General features: G+C 35.0%; 1 protein-coding gene and 1 long non-coding RNA gene across 3 annotated transcripts; one reads left to right on the forward strand and one right to left on the reverse strand.

Moving 5' to 3' along the window:
* Positions 1-8,410: 8,410 nt before the first annotated feature.
* Positions 8,411-12,730, reverse strand: LOC103443789 (protein CURVATURE THYLAKOID 1C, chloroplastic). Of its 2 annotated transcripts, XM_070804572.1 has the most exons (7): positions 12,570-12,690; positions 12,372-12,503; positions 10,686-10,774; positions 10,185-10,271; positions 8,876-8,938; positions 8,756-8,793; positions 8,411-8,593 (listed from the first exon to the last, which is right to left on the reverse strand). In XM_070804572.1, the coding sequence occupies exons 2-7, from the start codon at positions 12,478-12,480 to the stop codon at positions 8,539-8,541; spliced, it is 441 nt and encodes a 146-aa protein (XP_070660673.1). In that variant the 5' UTR covers positions 12,481-12,503; positions 12,570-12,690; the 3' UTR covers positions 8,411-8,538. The 2 variants fall into 2 exon arrangements, with proteins under 2 accessions (XP_070660673.1, XP_008380907.1); XM_008382685.4 differs by having other exon boundaries at positions 12,372-12,730.
* A 2,807-nt stretch (positions 12,731-15,537) lies between these two features.
* On the forward strand, positions 15,538-20,680 carry LOC103443791 (uncharacterized). The gene is made up of 4 exons (XR_011571449.1): positions 15,538-15,678; positions 16,596-16,719; positions 16,824-16,910; positions 20,000-20,680. It is a non-coding gene; the product is annotated as an uncharacterized lncRNA (long non-coding RNA).
* Positions 20,681-27,308: the final 6,628 nt, after the last annotated feature.

Below are 27,308 nucleotides of genomic sequence, written 5' to 3' on the forward strand. Positions count from 1 at the left end.
ATCGACCTGAAAATCTTCAGAACTCATCGAATCTTTTATGAAGAAAGCAAATACAGTCTAAAGAACATAGTGATTCTTCCCAGAAATGAAAACTCAAGAACCATCGACCTGAAAATCTTCAGAACTCATCGAATCTTTTATGAAGAAAGCAAATATGGTCTAAAGAACAAAGTGATTCTTTCCAGAGATGAACACTAAGGAATCTCAAGCTAGAAAATCTTCAGAACTCACCGAATCTTTTATTAAGAAACAAATACAGTCTGAAGAACGGAGTGATTCTTCCCAGAAATGAAAACTCAAGACTCATCAGCCTGAATGTCTTCAGAACTCACCATTTCTTTTATGAGGAAAGCAAATACGGTCTGAAGAACAAAGTGATTCTTTCCATAAATGAACGCTGAAGCATCATCAGCTTGAAAATCTTGAGAACTCATTGAATCTTTTATGAAGAAAGCAGATATTGTCTGAAGAACAAAGTGATTCTTTCTAGAAATGAATACTAAAGAACCATCGGCCGAAAAATCTTCAAAACTCACCGAAATCTTTTATGAAGAAAACAAATACAGTTTGAAGAACAGAGTAATTCTTCCCAGAAATGAACACTAAAGAACCATTGGCCGGAAAATCTTCAGAACTCACTGAATCTTTTATGAAAAAAGCAAATACGGTTTGAAGAATAGACTGATTCTTCCTAAAAATGAACACTAAAGCACCATCGGCCTGAAAATCTTCAGAACTCACCGAATCTTTTCTAAGGAAAGCAAATACGGTTTGAAGATCAGAGTGATTCTTCCCAAAAATGAACACTAAAGAACCATCGACCTAAAAATCTTCAAAACTCACCGAATTTTTTATGAAGAAAGCAAATACGATTTGAAGAATAGAGTGGTTCTTCCCATAAATGAACACTAAACCATCGGCCGGAAAATCTTCAGAACTCATCGAATCTTTTATGGAAAAAGCAAATATGGTATGAAGAATCGAGTGATTCTTCCAAAAAATGAACACTAAAGCACCATCGGCCTGAAAATCTTCAGAACTCACCGAATCTTTTCAAGAAAGCAAATACGGTTTGAAGACCAGAGTGATTCTTCCCAAAAATGAACACTAAATAACCGTCGGCCTGGAAATTCAGAACTCAACGAATCTTTTATGAAGAAAGCAAATACGGTCTAAAGACCAGAGTGATTCTTCCAAAAAATGAACACTAAAGAACCGTCGGCCTTAAAATCTTCAGAACTCACCGAATCTTTTATGAAGAAAGCAAATACAGTCTGAAGAACATAGGGATTCTTCCAAGAAATGAACACTAAAGAACCATCGGCTTGAAAATCTTTAGAACTCCCCAAATATTTTATGAGGAAAGCAAATATGGTCTGAAGAACAGAATGATTCTTCCCAGAAATGAACACTAAAGGACCATCAGCCTGAAAATGTTCAGATCTCATCGAATCTTTTATGAACAAAGGAAATACAGTCTGAAGAACAAAGTGATTCTTCCCATAAATGAACAATAAAGAACCATCAGCCTGAAAATCTTCAAAACTCACCCAATCTTTTATGAAGAAAGTAAATACGGTCTAATAAACAAAGTGATTCTTCCCATAAATGAACACTAAAGAACCATGGACCTGAAAATATTTAGAACTCATCGAATGTTTTATGAAGAAAGCAAATACGATATGAAGAACAAAGTGATTCTTCCTAGAAATGAACACTAAAGAACCATTGGCCTGAAAATCTTCATAACTCACCGAATATTTTATGTAGAAAGCAAATACGGTCTAAAGAACAGAGTGATTCTTCCCAAAAAATGAACACTAAAGAATCATCGGCCTGAAAATATTTAGAACTCATCGAATGTTTTATGAAGAAAGAAAATACGATCTGAAAAACAAAGTGATTCTTCCCATAAATGAAGACTAAAGAACCATCGGCCTGAAAATCATGAGAACTCACTGAATCTTTTATGAAGAAAGAAAATACCATCTAAAGAACAGAGTGATTCTCCCTATAAATGAATACAAAAGAACCATCGGCCTGAAAATTTCCAGAACTCACCTAATCTTTTACGATGAAAGCGAATACGATCTGAAGAACATAGTGAATCTTCTAAAAAAATGAACACTAAATAACCATAGGCCAGAAAATCTTCAGAACTCACCGAATGTTTTATGAAGAAAGCAAATACGGTCTAAACTACAGAGTGATTCTTTCTAGAAATGAACACTAAAGAACCATCGGACTGAAATTTTTCACCGAATCTTTAAATAAAGCAAATGAACCACAATGATTCTTCTAGAAATGAAGCAAGAGCAAGACACTCAAGAGAAATGATATTGTAAGTTTGAACAATTCGGTGCAAGGAGAGATACTATTGTGATTATAATTATAACCTAACTCTAAGAGGACAAACTTTGACAGTAACTAACCGTGGAGGGTGTTATAGTCATTTTGTTGTACTTTTATGCTTAAACGGAAGCGAATTCTAACACAGTACCAAATATCAACATTTATTGAATTCATCAACATGCTTATGATTTAAAATTTGGGTGCCAAAAGTTTGCCAGGTCATTGCTTAATGAAGAACTAAACGACTAGGTCATCGTTTAATGAAGAACTGCAAAAACTTGCAGAAAGCCGCCACTAATTGCAGAAATTTGTAGAAAACCACCACTAACTGCAAACTTGCAGAAAGCCGCCACTAACTGTAAGCTGGGGCAAAAGAAATCTCCATCATATCCACACATGTGGTGAACACCTGCCCAAAAAAATAATATATATATATATATATGTATGTATTGTTGCAGTTCTATTTAGAATAGGAATATGATTGTGTAAATCCTAGAGAATATGGGAAAATATTATATATTCCTATTAGGATTAGATTACTATTAAATGTTGTAATCATAAAGGGAGGTATTTACCCTTCCAACTACTATAAATAAAGGCACAATGGGGTGAATCAAACACACCTCACAATTAAATCAATCTCTCTTCTCTCTAAAGTGGCCGGCCTCCCCCTCTCTCTCTAAACCTTAGATCGCTCAATTAAATAGGCCTACAACACGTTATCAGCACGCTCTTGCTAAAGCTGAGGAACTGAAGCTTCGTAGGAGGAGGCTATCATCCATCACATTCAAAGGCTTATTTGTTTTCTGCTGCTCAGGTACGCTTAAAATAAAGGAAGATATTTGAAACGACCCATGAAGCATGAAAACATTCCTCATGATGCATGAACCCCATATGTTTATATTTTCCTTCCGATATATATATATATATATATATATATATATATATATATATATATTGTATATGTTCATATATTTGTCACTATATATATTTGTTTCATGCATCGCACAATTAAATTGTTATGTGGAATTTGTGAGTCAATGTATAAAATTAAATTAGAAGCATATTAGGTTTTTCCTAAAACCTAAAGGGAATTGAAAAAAAAAAGGGAATGGGATTTGGTGCATCGCACCATCCCTGTGCCAAAAAGGACAACAGGCTTCGGCCTGATTTTGGTTTCTTTGCTGGGCCTGCAGCCCATGGCGTCTTTCGGCCTGCATCAAAAACCTGCCAGCCCTCGGCTGGGCGCCTTATGCACACAAGGCACACAAAGCCAGCCCTCGCGCTGGGCCTCTTGCGCCACAAAATCAAGGCCCCAACTTCGCTGGGCTCCCTGCGTGACCAACTCGCAAGCCTTGGGCTTGCCCCCGTGACCCCTTAGACCAAAATACCTAAACCAGCTACAACTGGGGGTTTTGTCCCTCCCGTGGCCTGCAGCCATACCCTAAGCCCTGCCGTTTTTACTCAAGGCACCCCATACTTTCCCTTACCCACGACACCCATGCCCAAATTATTTTGGGGCATTTTTCCACCCACAAGCTATTATTTTAGCATTTTAAATAATTTAACCAGTATGTTAATATTACTTGCTTCTACAATCGACCTTGTATGGCCCGATTTATTGAATTAATTAAAAGTGACCTGCAGTCCACTAATCTGATAATGAATCCAAAATTATTGACCTGAAGATCACTTTTGGACATTAACGATTCAATAATTTATTTTTATACTTTGAACCGTCACATACTTTCGTAGTACCGAAGCTCTCACACTTGAGTTCCCGAAGCCAACTCAAATCCACTACACTTAGTTAGTATATTGCATTTTGTGTTTCTTGCAGGAACCTCTCATTATGAACTAATAGTTCATAAAACTAATTTGAACCTGTAGTTTCAAAATTAGTGCATTTGAAACCTGAAGTTTTCATTCAAAACATACCACATGAAACCTGAAGTTTTCATGCATAAATTAAACTAATACATGTCTATAGAACCTGTATGTTCTACGATATATGTCTATGGCTTACCATATGACTAATCACGTTTTTCCTTCTGTTTAGGGACATGTCGAACTTGAACAAGCTCGATTTCTCCACTCTCGAAGTCTCTGGAAGAAATTATCTAAAGTGGGTTCAAGACGTGAAGCTCCATCTCACTGTAAAGGGTATTAGAGCCACCATTGAGACACCTATTGCCGACAAACCTGTCGACGAAGCTCAGAAGGCTACTGCAATGATCTTCATTCGAAGACACATCCATGATGCATTGCAGACTGAGTATCTCGCTGAGGAAGACCCACGCACCCTCTGGCTTGCTCTGGCTGACCGTTTCGATCACCAGAAAGACATATACTTGCATGAAGCAAGACACGACTAGCAGCATCTTCGCTTCCAAGATTTTAATTCTGTGAATGAATACAACTCTGAAGTTTGTAGAATCCGTTCTTTGTTGAAATTCTGCAAAGTGGAACTAACCGAATCTCCTGGAGAAGACCTATTCGACCTTCCATGCCACCAATATTGTCCTGCATCAACAATATAGGGCACAGAAATTCACCAAGTTTTCGGATTTGATCTCTGTTTTACTTCTTGCTGAAAAGCAGAACCAGCTTTTGATGAGGAATCATCAAGCTCGACCCACTGGCTCAAACGCTGTGCCTGAAGCGTATGCGACCAATTTTAGCAGCCATAAACGACGAAAGAACCGTCGTGGCCGTGGAAATGGGCGGCAAGCCCAACCACGGGCCCAAGGTGAACAGAGTGCCGCACTAAAGGGAAGAATTGCGACCCAGCAGCGTCCACCACTCGCACCTAAGGTCCCAAACTTCAAGACCAAGGGCAAAGCTCCCGTTCAGGCCGCTTCTACTGAACTGGATATGTGCTATCGTTGTGGATCAAAGGATCATTGGTCACGCGTATGCCGAGCTTCCCCTGAGGCTATTGCCAAGTATCATTCCCGTCGTGAGTCTAACTTTGCACATCATCATTGGAGATATCAGACTTCCAGGAGGCATCAGCACCTATAGAAGACTAAATTAGACATGTTTTAGGGCATTAGCCCCTAGTGGCCGAACCCACTAGGAGTGGCCGGCCCCTACCCCCTATTTTGCTAGGTTTATGGTTTAATTTTGAACAATTTTTCTATGTATTTTGAATCATTTGTTTGGTTTTGGTTTGTTTTGAATTATGGATTGTTATTGGAATGGATATTATTTTCTCAAATTGCTTAATTGAATGAATGGACTTATATTTATGCATGTGACCAATTCAATCAATTTATTTCTAGGTATGTCTAGTGGGGAAGTTAGTTGTCTGGCAGATAATGCAACTACGCACACCATTTTGCGTGAACGACACTATTTTACTAACTTCATACCCAAGAAAGCTCATTTGACAACTCTCTCAAACTCATCTAACCTGATTGAAGGATACGGAAAGGCACGTATCATGTTGTCTAATGGTACAATCTTGACCATTAAGGAGGCACTCTATTCTCCACGTTCCGGAAGAACGTTGCTGAGTTTTAGAGATATTCGAGATAATAAATATCATCTTGAAACCACTGAAGATCATGGTTCTGAATTTCTTTGTATCACTTCATACGAATATGGCCAGAAGCATATTCACGAGAAGTTGGAACGTCTGTTGAGTGGGTTGTACATCACAACCATTCGCAACATAGAGGCCCACAGTGTGGCCGGCTCTATGCCTGAGTTCCAGGACACTTTGTTGCTTTGGCATGACCGTTTGGGACATCCTGGACGTGACATGATGCGTCGTATCCTCAAATCTTCACACGGGCATAAGTTACATCCACACGTTAGAGTCCCGCCATGCATAGCGTGTTCTTTAGGGAAGTTGAATACTCAACCATCCCATACATATATTAATCAAGACCCTCCTAAATTTCTTCAAGGGATTCAAGGGGACATTTGTGGACCTATCCAACCAACCTGCGGACCATTTAGATACTTTATGGTGTTGGTTGATGCATCGACAAGATGGTCACATGTTTGCTTGTTGTCCACACGCAATGCCGCGTTTGCTGAAAAGCAGTACCGGGAGCTTTTCGTTAAAATTCCCATAAAAAAAAAGAAGGGAAAGCAAACATTTAAAAAACAGAGATGATAAAATAATATAAAAAAAAAGAAAGAAAAAAGGTGATTGTGCCATGTGTGTATATAAAAAAAAGGAAAAAGGTGATGGTGCCATGTGTGTATATATGTTATATACGTTAGATGGCACAAAGCAGCATGGTTGGCTTAATGCTCCAATTAGGTCATCTCCAACCAAACGAGGGCCAAAGAGCTCCTTTTAGCCCTATAGTCCTTTAAGAAATTGTTATTTTAATGAACAGTATCATACCATATTTCTTACCATCTCCAATCAAGGGGCCAAAGGGCCATAGGCTAAACATAGCCATGTGATAAAAAATCATCTCCAATCGAAAAGGCCAAACATAATTTATTATTTTAATTGAATTAATACTGTTACTTAAATAAAACTACCTCAATAATTTTTCGAGACAGAATCTCAATAATTTTACGTCTTGGATTTCGAGTGTCACGTGTCAATATGTGTCCAACTTTGCAAATTTCTTGTCGATATGGAATCTCAATAATTTTACGTCTCGGATTTCGAGTATCACGTGTCGATATGTGAGTAACTTTGCAAATTTCTTGTCGATAAGGAATCTCAATAATTTTACATCACGGATTTTCAAGTGCCATGTGTCAATATGTGAGTAGCTCTCCAGATTTCTTGTCGATATGTAATCTTAATAATTTTTCATATAGGATTTCGAGTGCCACATGTTGAGATGTAATTGGTTGTGGGATTTTAGGTAGGATTTTTATCTGCGTGACACTTCTTATCTTCAGCTTCCAATGTCCATAAATAGGGTAGATATTGGGCTATAATTCACTAACCTTCAGCTTTGCCTTTTCCAACATCTCTTTCAACTCAATCTCTTTCAATTCAAATTTGCAACGAATTCCAACTTTAGATCCTATTCGAATTCCAACTAGGGGTCCTCATCCAATTCTGAATTGGAAGAAAAATGGGAGCAGATGAGACGAGAAGATGAGGAGTACGATGAGGAAGATGAAGCATGTGCAACACATCATATATGGCAGATATGGCTGGGGTCATGGCGTGTGAGCCAACTGAGGAACAACCTCAATGGGGTGGCTTTGTTGTTGGTTGCTCTTACAAACCACGAAACAGAAAGATGGCGCATGACAATCTAATGAACAACTACTTCAACCCCAACTCGGTGTACACATAAAAGGATTTTAGACGTCTCTTCCGGATGAGGCGTCATGTCTTCGAGCGTTTATTTCATGATGTCCAACATGTCAATCCATACTTTCGACAAAAGTTGGACATAGCAGACCGTCCTAGTTTCTCACCTCATAAGAAGTTTGCTAGGTCATCGTTTCATGGAGAACTTAACGACTAGACTAATAGAATTATGATTTTGGGAGCTAATCTCACTTTCATACCTAAAGTTACGTTTTTCATGTAGATTCATACTTCCGTTTTGTTAATCTTTCAATTAAATCCTCAGTTAAACGATGTGGCATGCCCCAAATTTATTTTTCTTATTACTAAAAAACATAAATATTAAAAAGTTAAAAAAATAAAATAATAATAAAAAAATAAAAAATAAACACATTCTCTCTACCACTTGCTTACCACCCGTGCAACCTCCTGCACATCATCCCCATCACCACACCACCGTACTCTCCCCCACTCCACACCGGCCCGACCCACTGCAAATCTACACCAACGCAGCCCCCTCTATCTTTATCCCGGTGGGTACTCCTCTCACCCGCGTCCATATGTGCATTGAACATATGATGCGCCCACTCCCGAGAAGAAATGGACGAACACTAGGTTCTTTTCTTGTGAAAGAAGTAAATGTTGATGATGGTAATCAAACGGTTAAATGTTGATGATAATATTTTTCCACTCCTTTTTTATCAGATGCTTTCTTTCCCTCTTAAATATGGTATTTTAATAATAGGATTGGAAAAAATGATTTCTCAAAGACCTTGATTGAAGACCAACTTGAGGTTCTTGATTGACTCGGAATAATGAGTTTGATTGCTACTGTAATACATATTAAGTTCCTGCCAATCCCTCCCCCAAACTAAAATCATTCTCAGGACAGCTGCAATTCCAATTCACTGCCCCAAGATATTGGATATTGATTTGTTCACGATTTGGAAAAACTCTTCCCTGTAAACACAAAAACAAGAAACACAATTACTCTACTGAAACAACATGTTCTTGCATTCAAACTTAAGTTGCAAGAAGAAATCCGTCCCAAAAGCCATGCTCCAGGTAATCTTCATTATTTTCAGAGCAAAATAAAATTGCAGTCATCAGGTTTTCTCTTACCGGTCAGGCTTGAATAGGAGATATCGATATATAAACCACTGAAACAAGAACATGAACAAGTTAATATACATTTGAGCTCCCATAGCAACCAACTACAACATACATGTATCACGTACTTACCGAAGAGAAAAGTATTCCGACAAATTCCAGCACACTTGGGATAAGCGGCAACTTGTCAATGGCCTGTTCACATAAATGGGGAATCAAGGACAAGGAGAGGGGTATTAAACCGTCAGAACTCCTACTAAGCTGAAAGTAAGTTCACTGATGAAAATAGTGTATACGTGTGGCAATTGGCAAAGTTAAAAACTCTACGAATAATACTTAAGGTTTAGACAATTGCAATTGCTCAAAATTGCTATGATGATTGTTGTCCTAAAAATCTATCACACATTGGAGAAGTAACACTAGAAACTTTGAATTTGATTTCTCAAGTACACCATCCCAAAGGCATCTGAAAATGGTCTAGTAAATAATTCCATACCCTTTAGTGAGAAGAGATGAATTTAAACCTCACGAAGTTTGAATCTGTATGTCACGGTTCATAATGTATACCATACACTCTTTACCAAATTACTTAAGAACAAAATTGATCAATAATGTACTTGTTTTAAGAAGCAGAATGGACACATCTTAAAGTTTGATCAAACTATATACTTTGTAAGATTAACTCCTAAATCCTTATCATAATATTAACAATCAAATTCAAGATCTCAATCAGAATAAAAGAAGAGGACCTACCACCTTGTTTTAAAAGAAGGGTACGAAATCCTACTTTTAGGTTATGTTTGGGTGAGGAACTTCGAAGTGCAAAGGAATTGAGGTCAAGTTATCAAGGAATGGATCACAAAATGTATGATAAGAGGGATTAGAAATGCCCTTCATGAGCTTTGCAAAGCCATCCAATACAGGAAGATAAATGTAATCACAATCACCTCTAACAAGTAACATGAAAATCTAGCAAGATTAGAAGAGATTTCAAACTCGTCATGTAACATACACAATATATACTGTCTAAATGGGATAGCTTTCTCCATTGCGAAGTACAAGATCATCATATATAAAAACAAAGAAAGAAACAACTAAATTATGATCATAAAAAATGCATAACCTAAAATCACTAAAATTAAGAAAATATTGGGTGAAATAAATGGCAGTGGTAAACTTTTGGATAATGACTCCAATTGCTCTCCATCTGGCCTCAAAGGCTGATAAAACTTTTGTGATATTCTATTTTCTACTCTGGAAATAAAAAAAATTAAGAAGTTTTAAGCTTTGACAGTGTAACTTGGTTCCTATATATGAATGCCACAGAAAGTGCCAGATGTTGATAGTTGGTATTAGTACATACAAGCTCGTATCAACTATTGCAACAACACTTTTCATTCCTTTCAAGAACTGAAAAGAACAGAGAGATAAGAAAAATTACTGTAATCAAATTCGTTGATGTCCATAAACCTACTACAGCTGCAAACCCCAAAGCAACAAGAGCTGGCCGATCTTCAGAATTATCCCACTGTTTAAAATCAAAGCGAGAGGAAGAAAATAGTAAGCCTGATTTAAAAAAAAAAAGATCAAAATTAACTTGTCAATCTATCGAATGAAGAAGAAAGAAAATATTGCATGCATTTCTTCATTCCATAGAATGACAAATTCTTGGCTAAAAAACAAAATCATGTGTTATCTATATCACAGCCCATTCTCATAGCTAAGAAAAATGCACGCTTTTTCAAAATTTACCGAAGGGGGAATTCATAAACTTTGCACACAATTGAAAACCATTAGAGGAATCAAAAGAAGAAAGGAAATATTGCATGCAGATTCAAGCTAGCCAAAGCATAACGTGAAACCCTCTATAGTTCTTTATGTACTGAGCACAAATCATAAATATAAAAATTTGATCATGAAAGCGCAGAGGGAAAGAGCTTACCACATTCTGAACAGATTTCACAATAGATGTTGAAGACTCGGAGCTTTCCCCAGTAGCCTTCACCACAACAGCAACACGATTCTGTCTCTCTGAAAAGTCAGAAAATTACGCACCTAAGTTAGAGAGAATAGTGCAACCAAGGCATGGAAATGTGCATGTCAAATTGCATTTCATATGACACTTCAAACACATAACCATCAACCTCTAAAATTTTTGATTACTTAGAGAACGTTTGATAACCATTTCTTGTTTTAGTTCTCAATTTTTGTTAAAGTAGATGAAGGGATGAATGAATCAAGAATGGCAATGGAGTGTAGTAGGAAGGATGTGAAAGAAATGCACATGGATGTGGACGGTTTTGTTCTTCTAAATTTTGGTTTCTTACACATCCTTCCTACCACCCTTCCTTAATCCTTATTCATCCATCCTTTCTTAGTATTTCCTCTTTATTTACAACCAAAGAGTGGAAAATAAAACAAACAAAAAAAGTGAAATGATTATCAAGTGGGGCCTTACGCCTTCGAGTTTCACGTCTATGTTAGCAACGTTCAAATATTTTCACTTAAGTGGCCCACATATTAGTCATTAATATTTAGTTACTGATATTGGTAATTACTTAAGATATGAATTAGTCAAACAACCCACTCCAAGCATGACTCTAGTTGATTACATTTCACTAAGAGCATGACTCTAGTTGACAGATAAGAAGAGAGATTTTTACTCAGCGAATCCCTTGATGGTAGGGATTAGTGGAGTCAGTTTGTTTCCACGTGAGATTAAGGGGTCCCTAGCCTAGCCTATACAAAGCCTTGCATTCCATCTGAGAAAGGCACTCAAGTGGCAATAGGCTAGAATATCACTTAAACTAGAGATACAGGAGCTTTCGATTTCACTGTGCCGCTGGAAACCTGCTGTTGGACGATCATGGCTGGAGGTTAGTACGAATTCTATTTTGCATATTGCTGCGCTGAATGTGATCATAAAGATAATTAACAATCTAAACACATGGATGTGGAAGGTTTTGTTTTCTGATGTTGCATTTAGCTTTATCTTATCCGAGTTTCCAATCCTTTTAAAGTTGAGGTTCCACCATAAAACCAATTGGCTATATGGTGAGTAGCCCAACTACTTATAAGCACATGCAATGTCCCTCCTCTCATCAATGTGGTTCAAGCCTAACACATGGACAATAACACATGGACAACACGACAGGGTGACGCTGAGGGCGTGTGGTTGTTAGATTTCACACGTGGGACAACATGCTCTGATACCATGAAAAAAGTTAAAGGTTCTACCATAAAACCAATTGGCGAGTAGTCCAACTACTTATACGCACATGCACGGTCCCTCCTCCCATCAATATGGGATTCATTCTCAACAAAATCATGTAGTCAAATACATACCCTAATTCAAAAGATTCGTCATGTTAAAGCTCAATCCAATTGAAAACGATTATTAAAATAAAACACCACTTTTGACCAAATTGCCAAATTCTCTCAACTAAAGTAGCTGAATTTCAGTTTTATCCTTCACTCAAAACAACCGAACCAAACACTGAACGAATAAATTCAATATGCTTAATCAAATTAAACATACTCTGTTAAATTGCAATTCAAATTGGAGAGAAATAAAGAAAGAACAAAAAACCCAAATAGCAGCTTTAGCATTTAGGACCGTGAGGCTCACCTGAAACGGAAGAAACGGGGAGTTTTGGAAGAGCTCTGAAAAGGGTCGTGTTTGTATTTCTGCCATGGACCAACAGTGGTGGAGGCAAGCTTGCAATGATGGAAGCCATGCTATGCTACCTCAACGAACAACCTTCAACAAAATTGTGTCAGAATTTTAGAAAGTAAACAAATAGAGTTTCTGAGAAATGGGTTCTACTTTTGAAGTCCGAAGTGTATCAGAAGATTAACAACACACTGAAATAAGAGACCAAAAGAGATTGTTGTGAAGGAGAAAGATAGTGCTCTGGGCACCACTCAATTTTTCGTTTTATTTTCCCTTTTTTAAAGTTCAAAACTCTTATAATAAAAAAGAGTAAACTGTCATTTAACCCCCTGAACTATCACGTGAGTTTCAATTTCCTCCCTGAATTATTTTTTTAGCCAATTGACCCCCTAAACTATGTTAAAGTGGCCAATTAACCCCCTACCGTTAAGTATCTTTAACTCCATCCAATTTTCTGTTAGAAAGTGTCATGTGCTTGGCACATGACCACCTTTTTACATTTTATGTCTAAATCTTTACAAAGAAAACATATATAACAAATATTAAAAAAAAAAAACTTACAAACCCTAAACTTAATCATTTAAAATAATAGAAAAGGTAAGGCTTTTTATATTAACACCCCACAAAATGTTGAATGCACCCCATATTAAAATTTAATATTAAATGACTTATTTACTCCACTATGCAATGACAATTTTGACCTTATTAGGTTTTAAAAAAAAAATTATAAATACACCCTAAATCACTTTTAGCGTATTATTTATCTTCTTAACTATCAAAACCCTCTCATCCTCGATTGTTGAACAAAATCCTAACCAATGAAACTACAAATATGTTGATTGAGAAAAATTGTTTTTGACGAATGAAACACGAAATCGATGTTTCTGAAGCTTCACATGAGATAAGACTTCACATTTTTCATTGTTTTAGTGATTTCGATGACATCGATAATTATTTAATCTTGCGTTTGCTGCATTATTTTTCAATATGAACCCTAAAAGATGAATATGAATATGAATATGAATATGAATATATAAGTTTAAATAATGCAGCAAACGCAAGATTAAATAATTATCGATGTCATCGAAATCACTAAAACAATGAAAAATGTGAAGTCTTACCTCATGTGAAGCTTCAAAAACATCGATTTCGTGTTTCATTCGTCAAAAACAATTTTTCTCAATCAACATGTTTGTAATTTCATTGGTTAGAGTTTTGTTCAACAATGTAGGATGAGAGGGTTTTGATAGTTGAGAAGATAAATAATACGCTAAAAGTGATTTGGGGTGTATTTATAATTTTTTTTTAAACCTAATAAGGTCAAAATTGTCATTACATAAATAAGTCATTTAATATTAAATTTTAATATGGGGTGCATTCAACATTTTATGGGGTGTTAATATAAAAAGCCTTACCTTTTCTATTATTTTGAATGATTAAGTTTAGGGTTTGTATGTTTTTTTTTTTAATATTTGTTTTATATGTTTTCTTTGTAAAGATTTAGACATAAAATGTAAAAAGGTGGTCATGTGCCAAGCACATGACACTTTCTAACAGAAAATTGGATGGAGTTAAAGATACTTAACGGTAGGGGGTTAATTGGCCACTTTAACATAGTTTAGGGGGTCAATTGGCTGAAAAAATAGTTCAGGGGGAAATTGAAACTCACGTGATAGTTCAGGGGGTTAAATGACAGTTTACTCAATCAAAAATAGTAAATGAAGCTGTGGTCCTCTTTGGCTTCCGAGCTAAGTAAGTACTAATTCTTGATCTTGTTTCGGCTACTTTGTTAGAATTTTATTTTCCAAAATATATTATTTAAAGAGACAAAAAATGACTGAAAATTCTAACAAAGTTAGTTAAAATGACCATTGTTCTACATTGAAACAAGTTTAAGAACCAATCGTTTACTATTACTCTAATTTTCTCTTATCAAAACGGTCAAACACCTTTTTAAAAGAAAAATAAGTACTTTAAAAGGTTATCACTTAGTACTATAATTTGGTGGTATTCTAAGAGGTCTTAAGTTCGATTATCGTCAAATACGAATTTGAATCACATTATTGCTAGCTCATTGTAAGGCTTAGCCACCCACCACCTCCCTTAGTATAGATAATATTATTTATTAAAAAAAATTATTTTAAAATGTTGAAATAAAAACATATTGGAAACATTATAGAAGTCGATAGTTTAATGTTAGAGATAATGTTTAATTTCAATCAAAAAAGCGATAATGTTTAATCAACATAATTTCATCCGGTTATATTGTTATTAATTTCAAAGTAATTTAATGATCTAACTCACAAGATGACATTATATAAGCTTCGATGGTACAACATTTTCCTATGTTACTCTAATATAGTTATAATTATTTTTTTTAACCAGTTTTGTAATTGTTAGGTTTACTAAAAAAATAAAATTTTAAAAAAAAAATCTCAACATTTTAGGAGAGTGGGAAGCAAACGAGGGTCTAAGGCCCATGGTCATATGGAGACCCAAAATATTGGACTGAAGCCCAAAGCATTTGTTCGGGACGGTAAAGTTCCGGCCACACTACCATCTGTTGAAATCTCACATCTATTTCTGAAAAAAAAAAAAAAAAAAAAAAAAAAAGTAATATCGTAATCCCACATCAACTAACATCGATATTTTTTGTGATAACACTCTACATCTAACGAAAAGTGGATCTAGTAAATATCAAATTAAAGATAGTATCGGTATTATTAAAAATCCGCGTATAGTCTTTTCTCTCATAATTCTATATAATATCATAACTAGAGAGCAAACTCATGTTAAATATCGTAAGCTCACTCCAAAATCCCACACCTAACATTTAAATATTGTAACTCCACTTCAAAGGACTTGGATTGTCTGCCCTCCCATTTAGGTACCCTTTGTGTGCCCTTCTATTTTGTGTGGTCACGGTTAAGCTACGTCAATATTTTATATTATTTTTTTATAAAAATAATAAAAAAAAAATAGTAATATAAAATGTTGACGTGGCTTAACCGTGACCACAAACACAAGAAGGCACGAGGAGGGCATAGAAATTAGAGGGCAGAGAATCCAAGTCCCACTTCAAAATCCTACTCGTAACTGACAAATACTAAATTAAGAACAGTATCGGTGGGCGTCTCTGTCGTAATTCTACACCATCCTGCCCTATTCTACTAACGGATATGTAGAAAGAAAAACCCTAATCTCTCAACAATTTCAAAAACCTTCCATCACCGAAAGCTTAGATCAGTTAATATTAGTTAGGGTAAACTGTCGGTTTACCCCCTGAACTTTCACCTCACTTTCGATTTCCCCCCTGAACTTTTCTATTGGAAAATTAAGGACTCAAACTAATTTTTTTAGCCAATTTGCCCCCTACCGTTAGTTTTTCATATATTCCATCCATATTTCCGTTAAGTGAGACCATGTGCATAACATGTGAGGATAGTTAAGTCATTTCAATTTAAAAATGATTAAAAACTGAAAATAAATAATAATAATAATTTTCCCTCTATTTTTTCCCACTAATTCCTATCCTCAATTTTAATTTTCCCTCTCATTCCTATGCATGAGAAATAACATATGGTGTTATTGTCTTCATAAGTAGCTAAGTTAATCTTTTTTTTGAAGCATGTACTACCATTTTTATTTTCTCTAACAAATTAATAATTTGACAAATGCTTATGGTGTTATTGTCTCCAAAGCAGTGCATTAATATAAGAAACATGTCCATAAAAAAGACTAGGGTTTCTTATATTAATGCACTGCTTTGGAGACAATAGCACCATTAGCATTTGTCAAATTATTAATTTGTTAGAGAAAATAAAAATGGTAGACAATAACACCATATGTCATTTCTCATGCATAGGAATGAGAGGGAAAAATAAAATCGAGGATAGGAATTAGCGGGAAAAAATAGAGGGAAAGTTTTGCTTTTTTTATTATTTTTAGTTTTTTAATCATTTTTAAGAGTGAAATAACTTAACTACCCTCACATGTTGTGCACATGGTCTCACTTAACGGAAATATGGATGGAATATATGAAAAACTAACGGTAGGGGGCAAATTGGCTAAAAAAATTAGTTTGAGTCCTTAATTTTCCAATGGAAAAGTTCAGGGGGGAAATCGAAAGTGAGGTGAAAGTTCAGGGGGTAAACCGACAGTTTACTCATATTAGTTAAGATAGTTGGAGTTCGAAGTTTTGATTTTGCATTTCCTGCATTTTCTCGGTAACCAAACAGACCCACTTCACAATGTTGTCTGTTTTCCGACGCGATGTGTAAAATCTGGCTTCTCACGTAAAGAGGTAGGCATTATCTTGAACTACTTTGTTCGATTCATCAAAGGAGGATAAATGTTACTTTATAATTGATTATAATCTTAATTTTTGTGGACAATGTCTCCTGCTAGGTAACTGTTCTTCCAAGAGGATTGGTACTATCTTTTCTGGTGGAAGGAAATCGGCAACAATGTCGAATTCGAGGTCAACAACTGCAGGTAAGTCGTTCTTGTATTTCTACTGATACATTTTTTTGGGAACAAATGAAGCTTCAAAGCATTAGATGCATGAAACATTTAACTGTGTTCTAATGAGCTCCTAAGTTACCTAAAACACAGAATAGGGGCGTGATATGCGTGTATATTCGATAGCAGGAAACAAGGAGGGTAGAATCAGATAGACTTTCGATAGACTGTTTACTTGGAGGATTAGAAGTGATCCGATTAAATTAGGCCAAATGTTTACATAATTTTGTTAATAATTTAGGGTTCTTTCTCAAACATCGTTATCTACAATACATGGTTTATATTAGCTCCCCGTTATCATTTCAAAACAACCAACAAGTGTAACATGGAATAGTTTGTTAGGATATATCTTCCGTAGTAGAAAAGCTCCACTCTATGCTGCAGAGAAAATCTAATGGTATTGTAAAGGAGATCTTAAAGTGTCACGCATACGTCCTCAAGAAGCAAATCGCCCTGTTCTGTTGTAATTGCGATGTTGATGTCCTATGGCTGTTGGAATAAAGCATTTCTTTCTAAATAAATATAATACATCTTTTGAATTTGAAGAACTTAACTTCCATGCAATCGTGTATTAAACTTTATTCTTCTGCAAGTAGGATGGCAGTGTCAAAACTACTTACTCTATTGGTTATTGTATATACATTTCTCTCTTCTACTTGCTGAATTTGATTCTTCCTTTGATAGACGCAGGCATAATAAGTTTGGCATTTTTAAACGTCTGTGTATTGATCTCTTCGCTGCTCTGTTTAAGTAGCTATCCTGATAAAAGCTGAGTTCCGAAATATCAGAGATTGGCTCCGAAGCTTTCCTGGAATTAGTATTAATTTTAAGGAATACCGGTAGATAGAATTTTGAAGGTTATAAAACATGTTTAAAGCACATCACTGCATGTTTCATGCCGTACCACTGGTAGATAGAGCTGTAAGGCTTATGTAAAAACATGGGTTTCATGTGGCAGCACCAGTTAGTGCATAGAGTGGGCATTCAACTGAAATCTGGTTCTATAAGTTGGTCCCATTGTAAATGGTGGGCCAACACATCATCAGTTACCTAAGGGTATGTTTGGGTGAGGGACTTCCAAATCTCTAGGGACTTAGGCCAAGTGAGGAATGTTTGGGTGAGGGACTTCTAAATTCCAAGGGTTTAGGCAAAGTGATGAAGAAATGGATCACAAAAAGTTAGATAAGAGGGATTAGAAATTCTCCACATGAGAATTGCAAAAGCATGTGAGAGGGATTTGTAAATGATTGGTTGGAATTTAGAATGGATTTGCAATTCTCATGTGGAGAATTTCTAATCCCTCCTATCTAAATTTTTGTGATGCATTTCTTCATCACTTTGCGTAAATCCCTTGGAATTTGCAAGTCCCTCACCTAAACAGTAAAACATTAGATAGATTAGATAGGAGGATTATAAATGCACTACATGATTATCAAAAGGGTATGCAAGAGGGATTTGTAAATGACTAATTCCAAGTAGTCATATGCAAATTCCTCCCACATGCCTTTGTAATGTACATGTGGTGCATTTCTAACCCCTCCATCTAACATTTTGTGATCCATTCCTTACTAACTTGGCCTAAAGTGATACTCCAGTTAAAGGTCTTTTCTTTTTTTAGATAGATGCTTTGCCATGCTAATTTGAGGTACTACTGGACATTATAGGAGTTGGTTGGCTAGAGGCCTTTATCTTTTTTCAGTAGACAGCTTGTGACTGTCCTTGTATATCTACTTATATCATATGAATAAAATCCTTATTTTTCTCACCTTAAAAGAAAAAGATAAACCATGTTTCAAGGTTTACGGGGGTTTTAAGTGAGTTAAGTGTTGATTTTGAGACATTACAACTTACAAGTTCTAAGCTTTTTCTTATACATTTTGATTCTAGGTAATCTTTTCTATTGTATGAGGACTTTCATTATCAAACGTATCTTCCTTGGCTGGGGATTTAGAGTTTTCCTTGAATAAATTTGCCATAGGTCTATATTTGCATTGTTCTTCTAGTTTACTCTGAGTTTTTGTTTCTGCAGATTGTTTCTTCATTGCTTTTAATTTTCATAAAGAACAATGAATTGAATAAAAAATATTGGTGATCATCCAATTTTAGAAAATGTGCATCCCACGTTTAATTGATGACTATAAATGTATTGGCTTCATTTGTTTTCCGTTGGAGATTGTGAAAAATAGGGCATACATTGGATCAAAATTTGAGTTAGTTGTAGACTGGTAGTTGATTTCATCCCTTTGTTTTGACTGATATGAACCATCAAACTGTTAGGGGAAAAGGCCAATCTTAAAAAACAATAACCAACCATTCGACAATGATGATTACATTCATTTCAGATCAAATTCTTTGCATCTATTTATAGAGTTGTCTGGATTGTGTGAGGGTTTTGCATAACATTTAGCCTGCTTGAAATGATTAGTCTGACTATATTAGATTATCTTGAGTTTAAGAAGACCTGGCTGATTGATCTCTCCATTTGTTGGTATTCAGTTAACGTATTCTAGTTCGATGAAACTTGAAAACCCATCTCGAATTAGTAAGTCCTTATTTGGACTTTACCCTGACGAGATAGAGAAGGGTTTGCTGAAAGAAAGGCATATTTTTTAGATGGGATTGAATGCTAATACTTTAGAATGGTTGGTTGATGGAGGCTTTGCATAAAATTCGAAACTTTAGTTTTAAATGGAGAAAAATGATAACAAATTCAACATTGTTGTTTAAGATTCCAATTTGATTTTATTTTTAAGTTTAGTGATAATGGTTTTACATTGCGGGGAGTGACAACAATTTGCAATTTAGTGTAGCTTATGTAATTTCTGCCAATCATTTTTGCTCACCTAACGTCCTGTTTGTGCATGCATGAGTCTAAAATTATTTAGTAGTTCAATTAATAGGGGACAAATCGTGGTGGTAAGTCTATGTCTTCATTTGAATTGCCTCAATGATATTAATATATGCTTGTGCTTTCATTAATGATTGCATAAATTGTTCAGAGATAGTGCATATTTCAAAAAAATGTCCGTAGCATTTATTTCATTTCTGTATAATCTATTCAGTTTTCTTGGCACTAATTGCTGGTAGCATTTTCACCTGACTTCCAAGACCACTATTCCATCTACTCTTCAATATCTAACTGCCTCTCAAGGTTGGATATGAAGTCGGCTTTATGTGCAGATCTTATAAGCTTGAGGTTAATTGCAATAATTGAGTGGTGGGTGGTCTTTTTTTACGTGTCATGGGCCTGAGTCTGCCGCCTAGTGGATTGCGTGTCGTGTTAGTTTGCTTGGTGATTGGGAATGTATAACTAAATCTCACTAGGAGTTGTGATTGGCAATCCAAAAAGGTCATCTTGCAATCCTCGAAATGCAGTTTCTACCTTATGTTTCTGTAAGAGAGGAGTGCAGGATGAATCTTTGGAGTGCTAATTAATAACATCTCCCTCATTTTATTACTCGTAGGAGACGTTCGTTGATGTTCTAAGCAGGTTCTTTCTGATGAACGAAAGACTTGGGAGCCTAGGAATTGTTAGATTAGACCATAGAATTCCATGTGATAGTGGGAGGTAGGTATTCAGCTGTATTTATTTGAGTTTTACTATATTGTATTAACATTTCCCGCGATGGCTTATATCGGGTTTAAACCAAGTTGTGATTGTTTAATGAAATTAAACCCTGATGTTTTTTAATATGTTTTTAAGTGTGAATACATCGAATGGCTGCTTGGCAGCATGTCTGCAATCTTTCATATATTTATATTTACGCAGACTAATTGAATGATAAAATTATTATATGTTGCAGTTATGAATTTCCATAAAGTGAATCAGATAACGATATTTACGCACGAAAGAGAATAATTTATCTATATCGTAATTCTGTAGATTGAGATGTGTATACAAGAAACAAGTACTCAAAGTTGGAAGGAAACAGGAAATACAAATATTGCTGCTCATTTGCATATCTCTCCAGGTTGTTAACTCTCTCTTAGCAAGTTTAATATTCTAACTTTAAAATCTTCTTCTTTAATCCTTCTTTCATTTGTTTTCCCCACCCCAAATTTATCAAAGCTTCAACTCTTTGCCCCTTTTTTTCCTTCTTTCTTTCCAAGTTGGAATGTTTTGCATTAATGTTGTGACACCAAAACTTGGTCCACAAGAAATCTGGAATTACTTGAAAACAAAGGTGGTAATAAACCAAACCAAACCAAATATGCCACTTTCTTGTGGGGTTTTCTGGTTTCTCATTTTATTTGCTTTCCTTGGTGGATGTAAAAAAGGACAATGTAGAGGGGTTAGGTTTCAGATCCCCTCCTCTCCCCCCCCCCTTCTTCCTTGTATCATTATTGTTTTCATTTCTAAAAGGGTAAGGTTTATGTCTCCCCTTCCTTTTATGTATTTTTTATCCTTTGTTTTTTCTTCTTGTATTACGAGGAATTAGGTTTATGTCCCCTTCTAACTAGGTGTAACTCTTTTTTTTCGTTATTAATAAAATTCTTCTTATACTGTCAAAAAAAAATGTCAAAAGGGACAATGAAGAGAGAGAAAGTAGAGAGAGAGACCCAAAAGGAACCTCAGGCCAATAAATATTGAGTATTTTAATTAGTTGTTTTTTTTAAAGAATAATGTGATTGCTACAAACTATCTACCGTTCCAAACTACCAAATGTTGGGGGAGGAGGGCAAAGTGGATAACTTTTGCAAAGGAGGAGGTGATGAAACAACCAAGTGTTTTTATAATTTCATGAGTTGAATTGCAGATGAAATTAATCATAACCCATATGCCACCAAAACTATAATTATTGATGGTGATGGCTGGCTCATGATGCTGCTGGTCTCTTTATTTTATTTTATTATTTATAAATAAAGAATAAACAAAAATTGTCCGGAGCATTTTTTTTTTTTTCAAAACAAAACGATATTATTTACATTAAGGAAAATAGATTATGAGTTTAGTCTCATAATAAATTAGCAATAATGTGGTTTCAATTTATCTTTGACGAAAATCAAACATAAAACTTCTTACTTCCAACTGAAGAAGAATATCATTTTCCTGAAGCTCTAAATCGTATGCACAACTAAAAAAACTACACAAAAATTGTCCGGACCTTTTTTTTTTTTTTCAAAACAAAACGATATTATTTACATTAAGGAAAATAGATTATGAGTTTAGTCTCACAATCGATTAACAATAATGTGGTTTCAATTTATCTTTGACAAAAATCGAACATAAAACTTCTTACTTACAATTGAAGAAGAATATCATTTTTCCTAAAGCTTTGAATCGTATGCACAACCAAAGGTCAAATGGTATAGGTGTGTTAATGGAAGATTTGATGGGAAAGTAACAAAATATTACAAGCTCGCATTGTGAATTGAATCAAATGTTGTGCTGTCTGGTTGCAACAAGGATCAAGATTTCCCCAAAAAAAGAAAAATAAGGAGCCATGGACCAATAGACCATCTACTTCAACCTGCATGCCACCTAATATTCTAAAATATTGAACTTACTCTGATATACAACTAATTTGTTTATATTGGAACCTTAAGAGGCTAACTACATTTTGCATTTTTCACCTTTATAGTAATCTTTAAAATTGGTCGTGAGGTTTTAATTTTCTTACAATTTATTATTGAGTTTTGAAATCAGTTAGGTATTCGTATATGTTTGATTGTCTAGTTATTCACTGAATTAATAACAAGGAAAGCATTTGTGACTCATTTATAGACTGATTTGGAAGCCCCACTTGCATTATATAGATTTAAACTAGTGGTTATGAAGTTTCGGTTTCTCTTCAATCAATATTGCATATTCCAATACGACAAGCAATCATACAATTTGATCGTAGTAGTGTAAGTGTGACTTCTGCATAGCCTAGAAACGGGTTTCTCATCAACATGACAAGGGATAATACACTTGTTGATGCACAAAATCAGTGAGGACTTTGGTATAACAGAAAGTGTTAAGTTTGTGACCTTCGCTAGATTGCTCCGGTCACTAGTGTGGATAAGTAAATAAATGGATAGAGACAGGGAAGCAAACACAAGATGTACGTGGTTCACCCAGATTGGCTACGTCCACGGAGTAGAGGAGTTCTCATTAATTGTGAAGGGTTTACACAAGTACATAGGTTCAAGCTCTCATTTAATGAGTACTAGTGAATGATTTAGTACAAATGACATTAGGAAATATTGTGAGAGAATGATCTCTATTTATAGAAGACAGTTTCTAGTTTCATTCTGACATTGACACGTGTCGTGTTGTGATTGGCTTCTGATGTTGACACGTGTCGCGTTGTGATTGACTTCTAATGTCGACACGTGTCGTGCTGTGATTGGCCTCCTGGTTGGAAGGAAACTCTTCTAGGTCCTTGACAGTATAACGTTGACCGGTACTCAGTAGTTTCGGGATTGGTCAAGTATGGTACAAACAACACTCAAATAGAGGGAAAACATACATTTCAAACTTTAGGATGCAATGTAACAAAATTGAAACTTAGCGAACCATTCAGAAAATCACCTCAAATGTGGAGAGAGGTAAAATTTAGTTAGCTCAATCATAAACTCAAAGTACTACTTGTAAAATTGATACATAAACCAATTATTACTTTACCTTTAAAATTACATGTGCAGATTAACCACTCATTCTTCAAGACAAACTTATATGCAACTAGAGGCCAAAGGTAGTAGTAATCTAAACTTTTCACGTGTTGTCATCTATTATAGTTTACTCACATTATCACATAAAATTGCAATATTGATTTGAGATATCTTCCCAAACAATAAATTTCTTTGTAACACTAGCCCTTTACCAACAGTAAGACCCAATATTAAACCAGAGGGTGTAGGTCCCCAAGGACGAGGTTACCCTGTTGCCTAGCAATTTGGTGTTTCCCTTACTCCCTAGCAAACACCACTTTCCTTCTGTCCTTCAAAAGTTGTGATATAGAGTGGAGGAGAAACCTTTTTTTTTTTAAGGAACTTTAACAAAAACTTACAGTACTGTTTATTTTGACGAAAAATCACATTTTTACACTAAAAAATAGATCTTGGTACTATGCACTTTATTATTGCTAATGTCCTTATCATTAAAACTCAAAGTTTTCAAACACTTTTCATTAGTTTTTTTTTTTTCCTTTTCCTTTTCCTTTGTTTATTTCATTTAAAAAAAAAACTAAAAGCAACAATAACTTTCAAATAAACCCTTTTCTTTAACCATATTAATATCAATAATAATTAGGTGTCCTATAAGAAAAGAAAAATAATACTTGAGGTGCAAATTTTAATTAGAAAATTAGTATCAAAGACACAGAATTGCGTGCCTGCGATGGTCTTGTCCATTTCCTATCAAGTACACAATACAATAAGATGATTAGGTATTTGACCCAGAGAAAGAAAGTCTGTGGATAAATTATCCATGCAATGTAGTAGCTGGGCACTGGAGTGTGAGTGTTTATTTGGTAAATTATTAATAAATAATTCGAAAAGCTTGGAGCCAATTTCATTAATTGCATTCACTCCATTCAACCTTTTAAATGACACAAGGACACAAACAAAAATTAAAATACTAGTAAATCCATAAGTAATAATTGATAAATAAAAAAGGAAAATTAAGGTCACTCACACTCGTATCACGTACTTCCATCAGCATGTGCATGTGCTGGTTGTTCGTGACTTATGGCTGTATGTTTTGACCTTCCTTCCTTCCTTTTAAACTATTTGTTTTGTTAGCTCCCTCCCCAGCTTCCTCTCGTCTCTTCTTACTATATGGCTTGGCTAATCCTAAGCCAAAGCTCATTTTATCTCCTCACACAAGCTCTGAGCTCTCATCTAACTAACCTATTAATCACATAATTTGAGAGTCTAACAAATTTTTTTTTTTTTTTGTCAAACGATAGAAAATTTGATTAAATAAAAATGGACATGTTTACATCAGAAGCCAAAATGTTAAATAATCACTCCAGCTCAAAATAGCTTAATCTATGAAGGTCACCATTTTAAAACAAAAGAAGCGACTAAATGTGCTATCCTATTACAATCACGAGGAGCAAACAAAAATTCTACCTATATAATATAGTAAAGCATCTATATACTGGTTGTTGAGAATCAATCTCACATTGATGGGAGGAGGGGCTTATAAGTAAGTTTGGTTACTTTCTACATTGATAATTGGTTTTATGGTGGAACCTCAACTTTCTTCATTGATACACGACTTCATAATAACTTATATCTAGTTACAAAATAATTTCATTTTCAATGGGCTCGTCATAGCTTTTCATGGACCTAAGAAATTATCACTCAATGAGTTTAATGGGTGATTCAATTATCCCGTTTATTTTGATATCATCATTAATACCAACACCACCATCTAAACTACTAAGGGCACAATCACCACCTTATTAGTGTGATATCAAAATAAACGGATCGCTCATCAAACTCATTGTGTGATAATTTATGACGTCTAGGCTCCACATTATCCTAATAATTGATCAGTTGTTTAAGTCCCGCGTTAAGAAAAGTTGTCTCCACATTGTAATTGCCATTATGACCTTCAAGATGACTCTTTTACGTATCATCTTAACCACTACATACATGCCCTAGCTAGACTAGGTCTCTATCTTTTTTCAATGTTTACATCTTGGAAATTGACTTGCTAATGATGCTATTAATGTAGTACTTTGTATCTATACAGCTGTAATTATTTATGAATAACCAAGTTTTTTTTCCTTGTTTTTTTTTTTTTTGTCAAACGATAGATTTTGTTAAATGTTAGATTAGCCGCTACCGACGGAGTTCGAACCCATGTCATCATGCAAGGGTTCAAAAGTACCTCTATTAAGTATAAAAACCTTCATATAATAATAAAAACTAGTTTGTCTAACAAAAAATTATCTCTTGTATTTTGAAAGATAAAATAGTCGGGTGAAAGAAAATTGTACGTTGAAAGTTTCGCGAATCCGAGATAGGAAAAGGCTTTCATACGTACATCGTACATTGGAACGAGGATCCTGGAAATCCTCACATCGTGTCCATTCATTGTACATCGTGCGGTCAGTTTTTGTCAGGTACTGTTTGTGTTTAATTTTAAATTAAAATATTTAAAATAATTTCTGACTGAACGATGTGCGATGAACGGACACGATGTGAGGATCCCTAGAATCCTCACAAAGAGGATCCAGAGTGAATCCTCATTCCATACATTGCATAGGTAGAAATGTGAGAATCCCATGTCGGATTGGGAAAAGATCGTTGAGATGTACAATAACATCTAATTTATTAAGGGAATTGTTCTAATATGAATTTAACTTAATTATAATTTATAAGGTAGAGAGGAAAGAATGGTATCAAGAAATGGTATCAAGAAACGTTATTTTAGGTTTGTGAATGTATGAAAGAAAGGAATATTTTATTGAATCGAATCCAAAACAACTCGCTGATGAATAGTGAAGATTATGACCATTAGGTGCTAATTACCGTAATAAATAAGACGGATCATCTTTATGATATTGAGAATCTTGTAAAACAAATATCCAACTGAGTTAAATCTTGAAGAAATAGTATTATTAATGGACATGTCATCCCACTCATTCAAGTTAAACTTTTTTAAAGCGTTGTTGCCGGTTGTGAGTTACATTAGTTGTCCAAAGGTAACGTCGATGACATGATTGGACTCAAGTTTGATTCATTCTGATTCTTATGATTTATTGTAGTTTAGAATATTGACCTGTAAAGTAAAGCTTCTTAATTTTATACTATAACGAGCTCTTTGAAGTCTATAATTTTTTTATAGAATATTGAATTGCAATTTTTCTTGTTTTTGGCACATAATCTACATTCTATTGTCAACTCATTCTACTGCGTTGTTCTTGAGCTAAGCTTCATAACTATGTTTTTTTCAAAGATTTAAAGGAAAGAGAGGTTTAACATTTTTATTTAATTTTTAACAAACGATATTATAGGGAGTGGGCTAAACCTCAATTGAACCTAAGATCTCTCACTTATAAGTGAAGAGGAATACCATTAGAGCATAGTACTGAGTGGCAAGAGAGATTTAACATTTAAACACTTAAGATGAGAAAATCTTGTGTACGACGAATAGAACATAAGAAACAAGAATACAGGGTACCTTCATTTAAACTATTTAAGAAAATTCTGAATAATTTTATTTCTAACCAATTTAAGGGGTGTGTGTGTGTATAGGAATTACAAGAGTTAATTTACAAGTATTTCACCGATGGGGGATAAGGAAGCTATTTACAACTTAACTAATATATACAATTTACAGCACTCCCTCTCAAGATGGAACATAGATGTCACCCATGCCCAACATGTTGAGCAAGTTGAAAAACACACTACTAGATAAAGCTCTAGTAA

The sequence above is a fragment of the Malus domestica genome, chromosome 09 (genome assembly GCF_042453785.1).
Source record: "Malus domestica chromosome 09, GDT2T_hap1".
In the NCBI taxonomy this organism is placed as follows: Eukaryota; Viridiplantae; Streptophyta; class Magnoliopsida; order Rosales; family Rosaceae; genus Malus; species Malus domestica.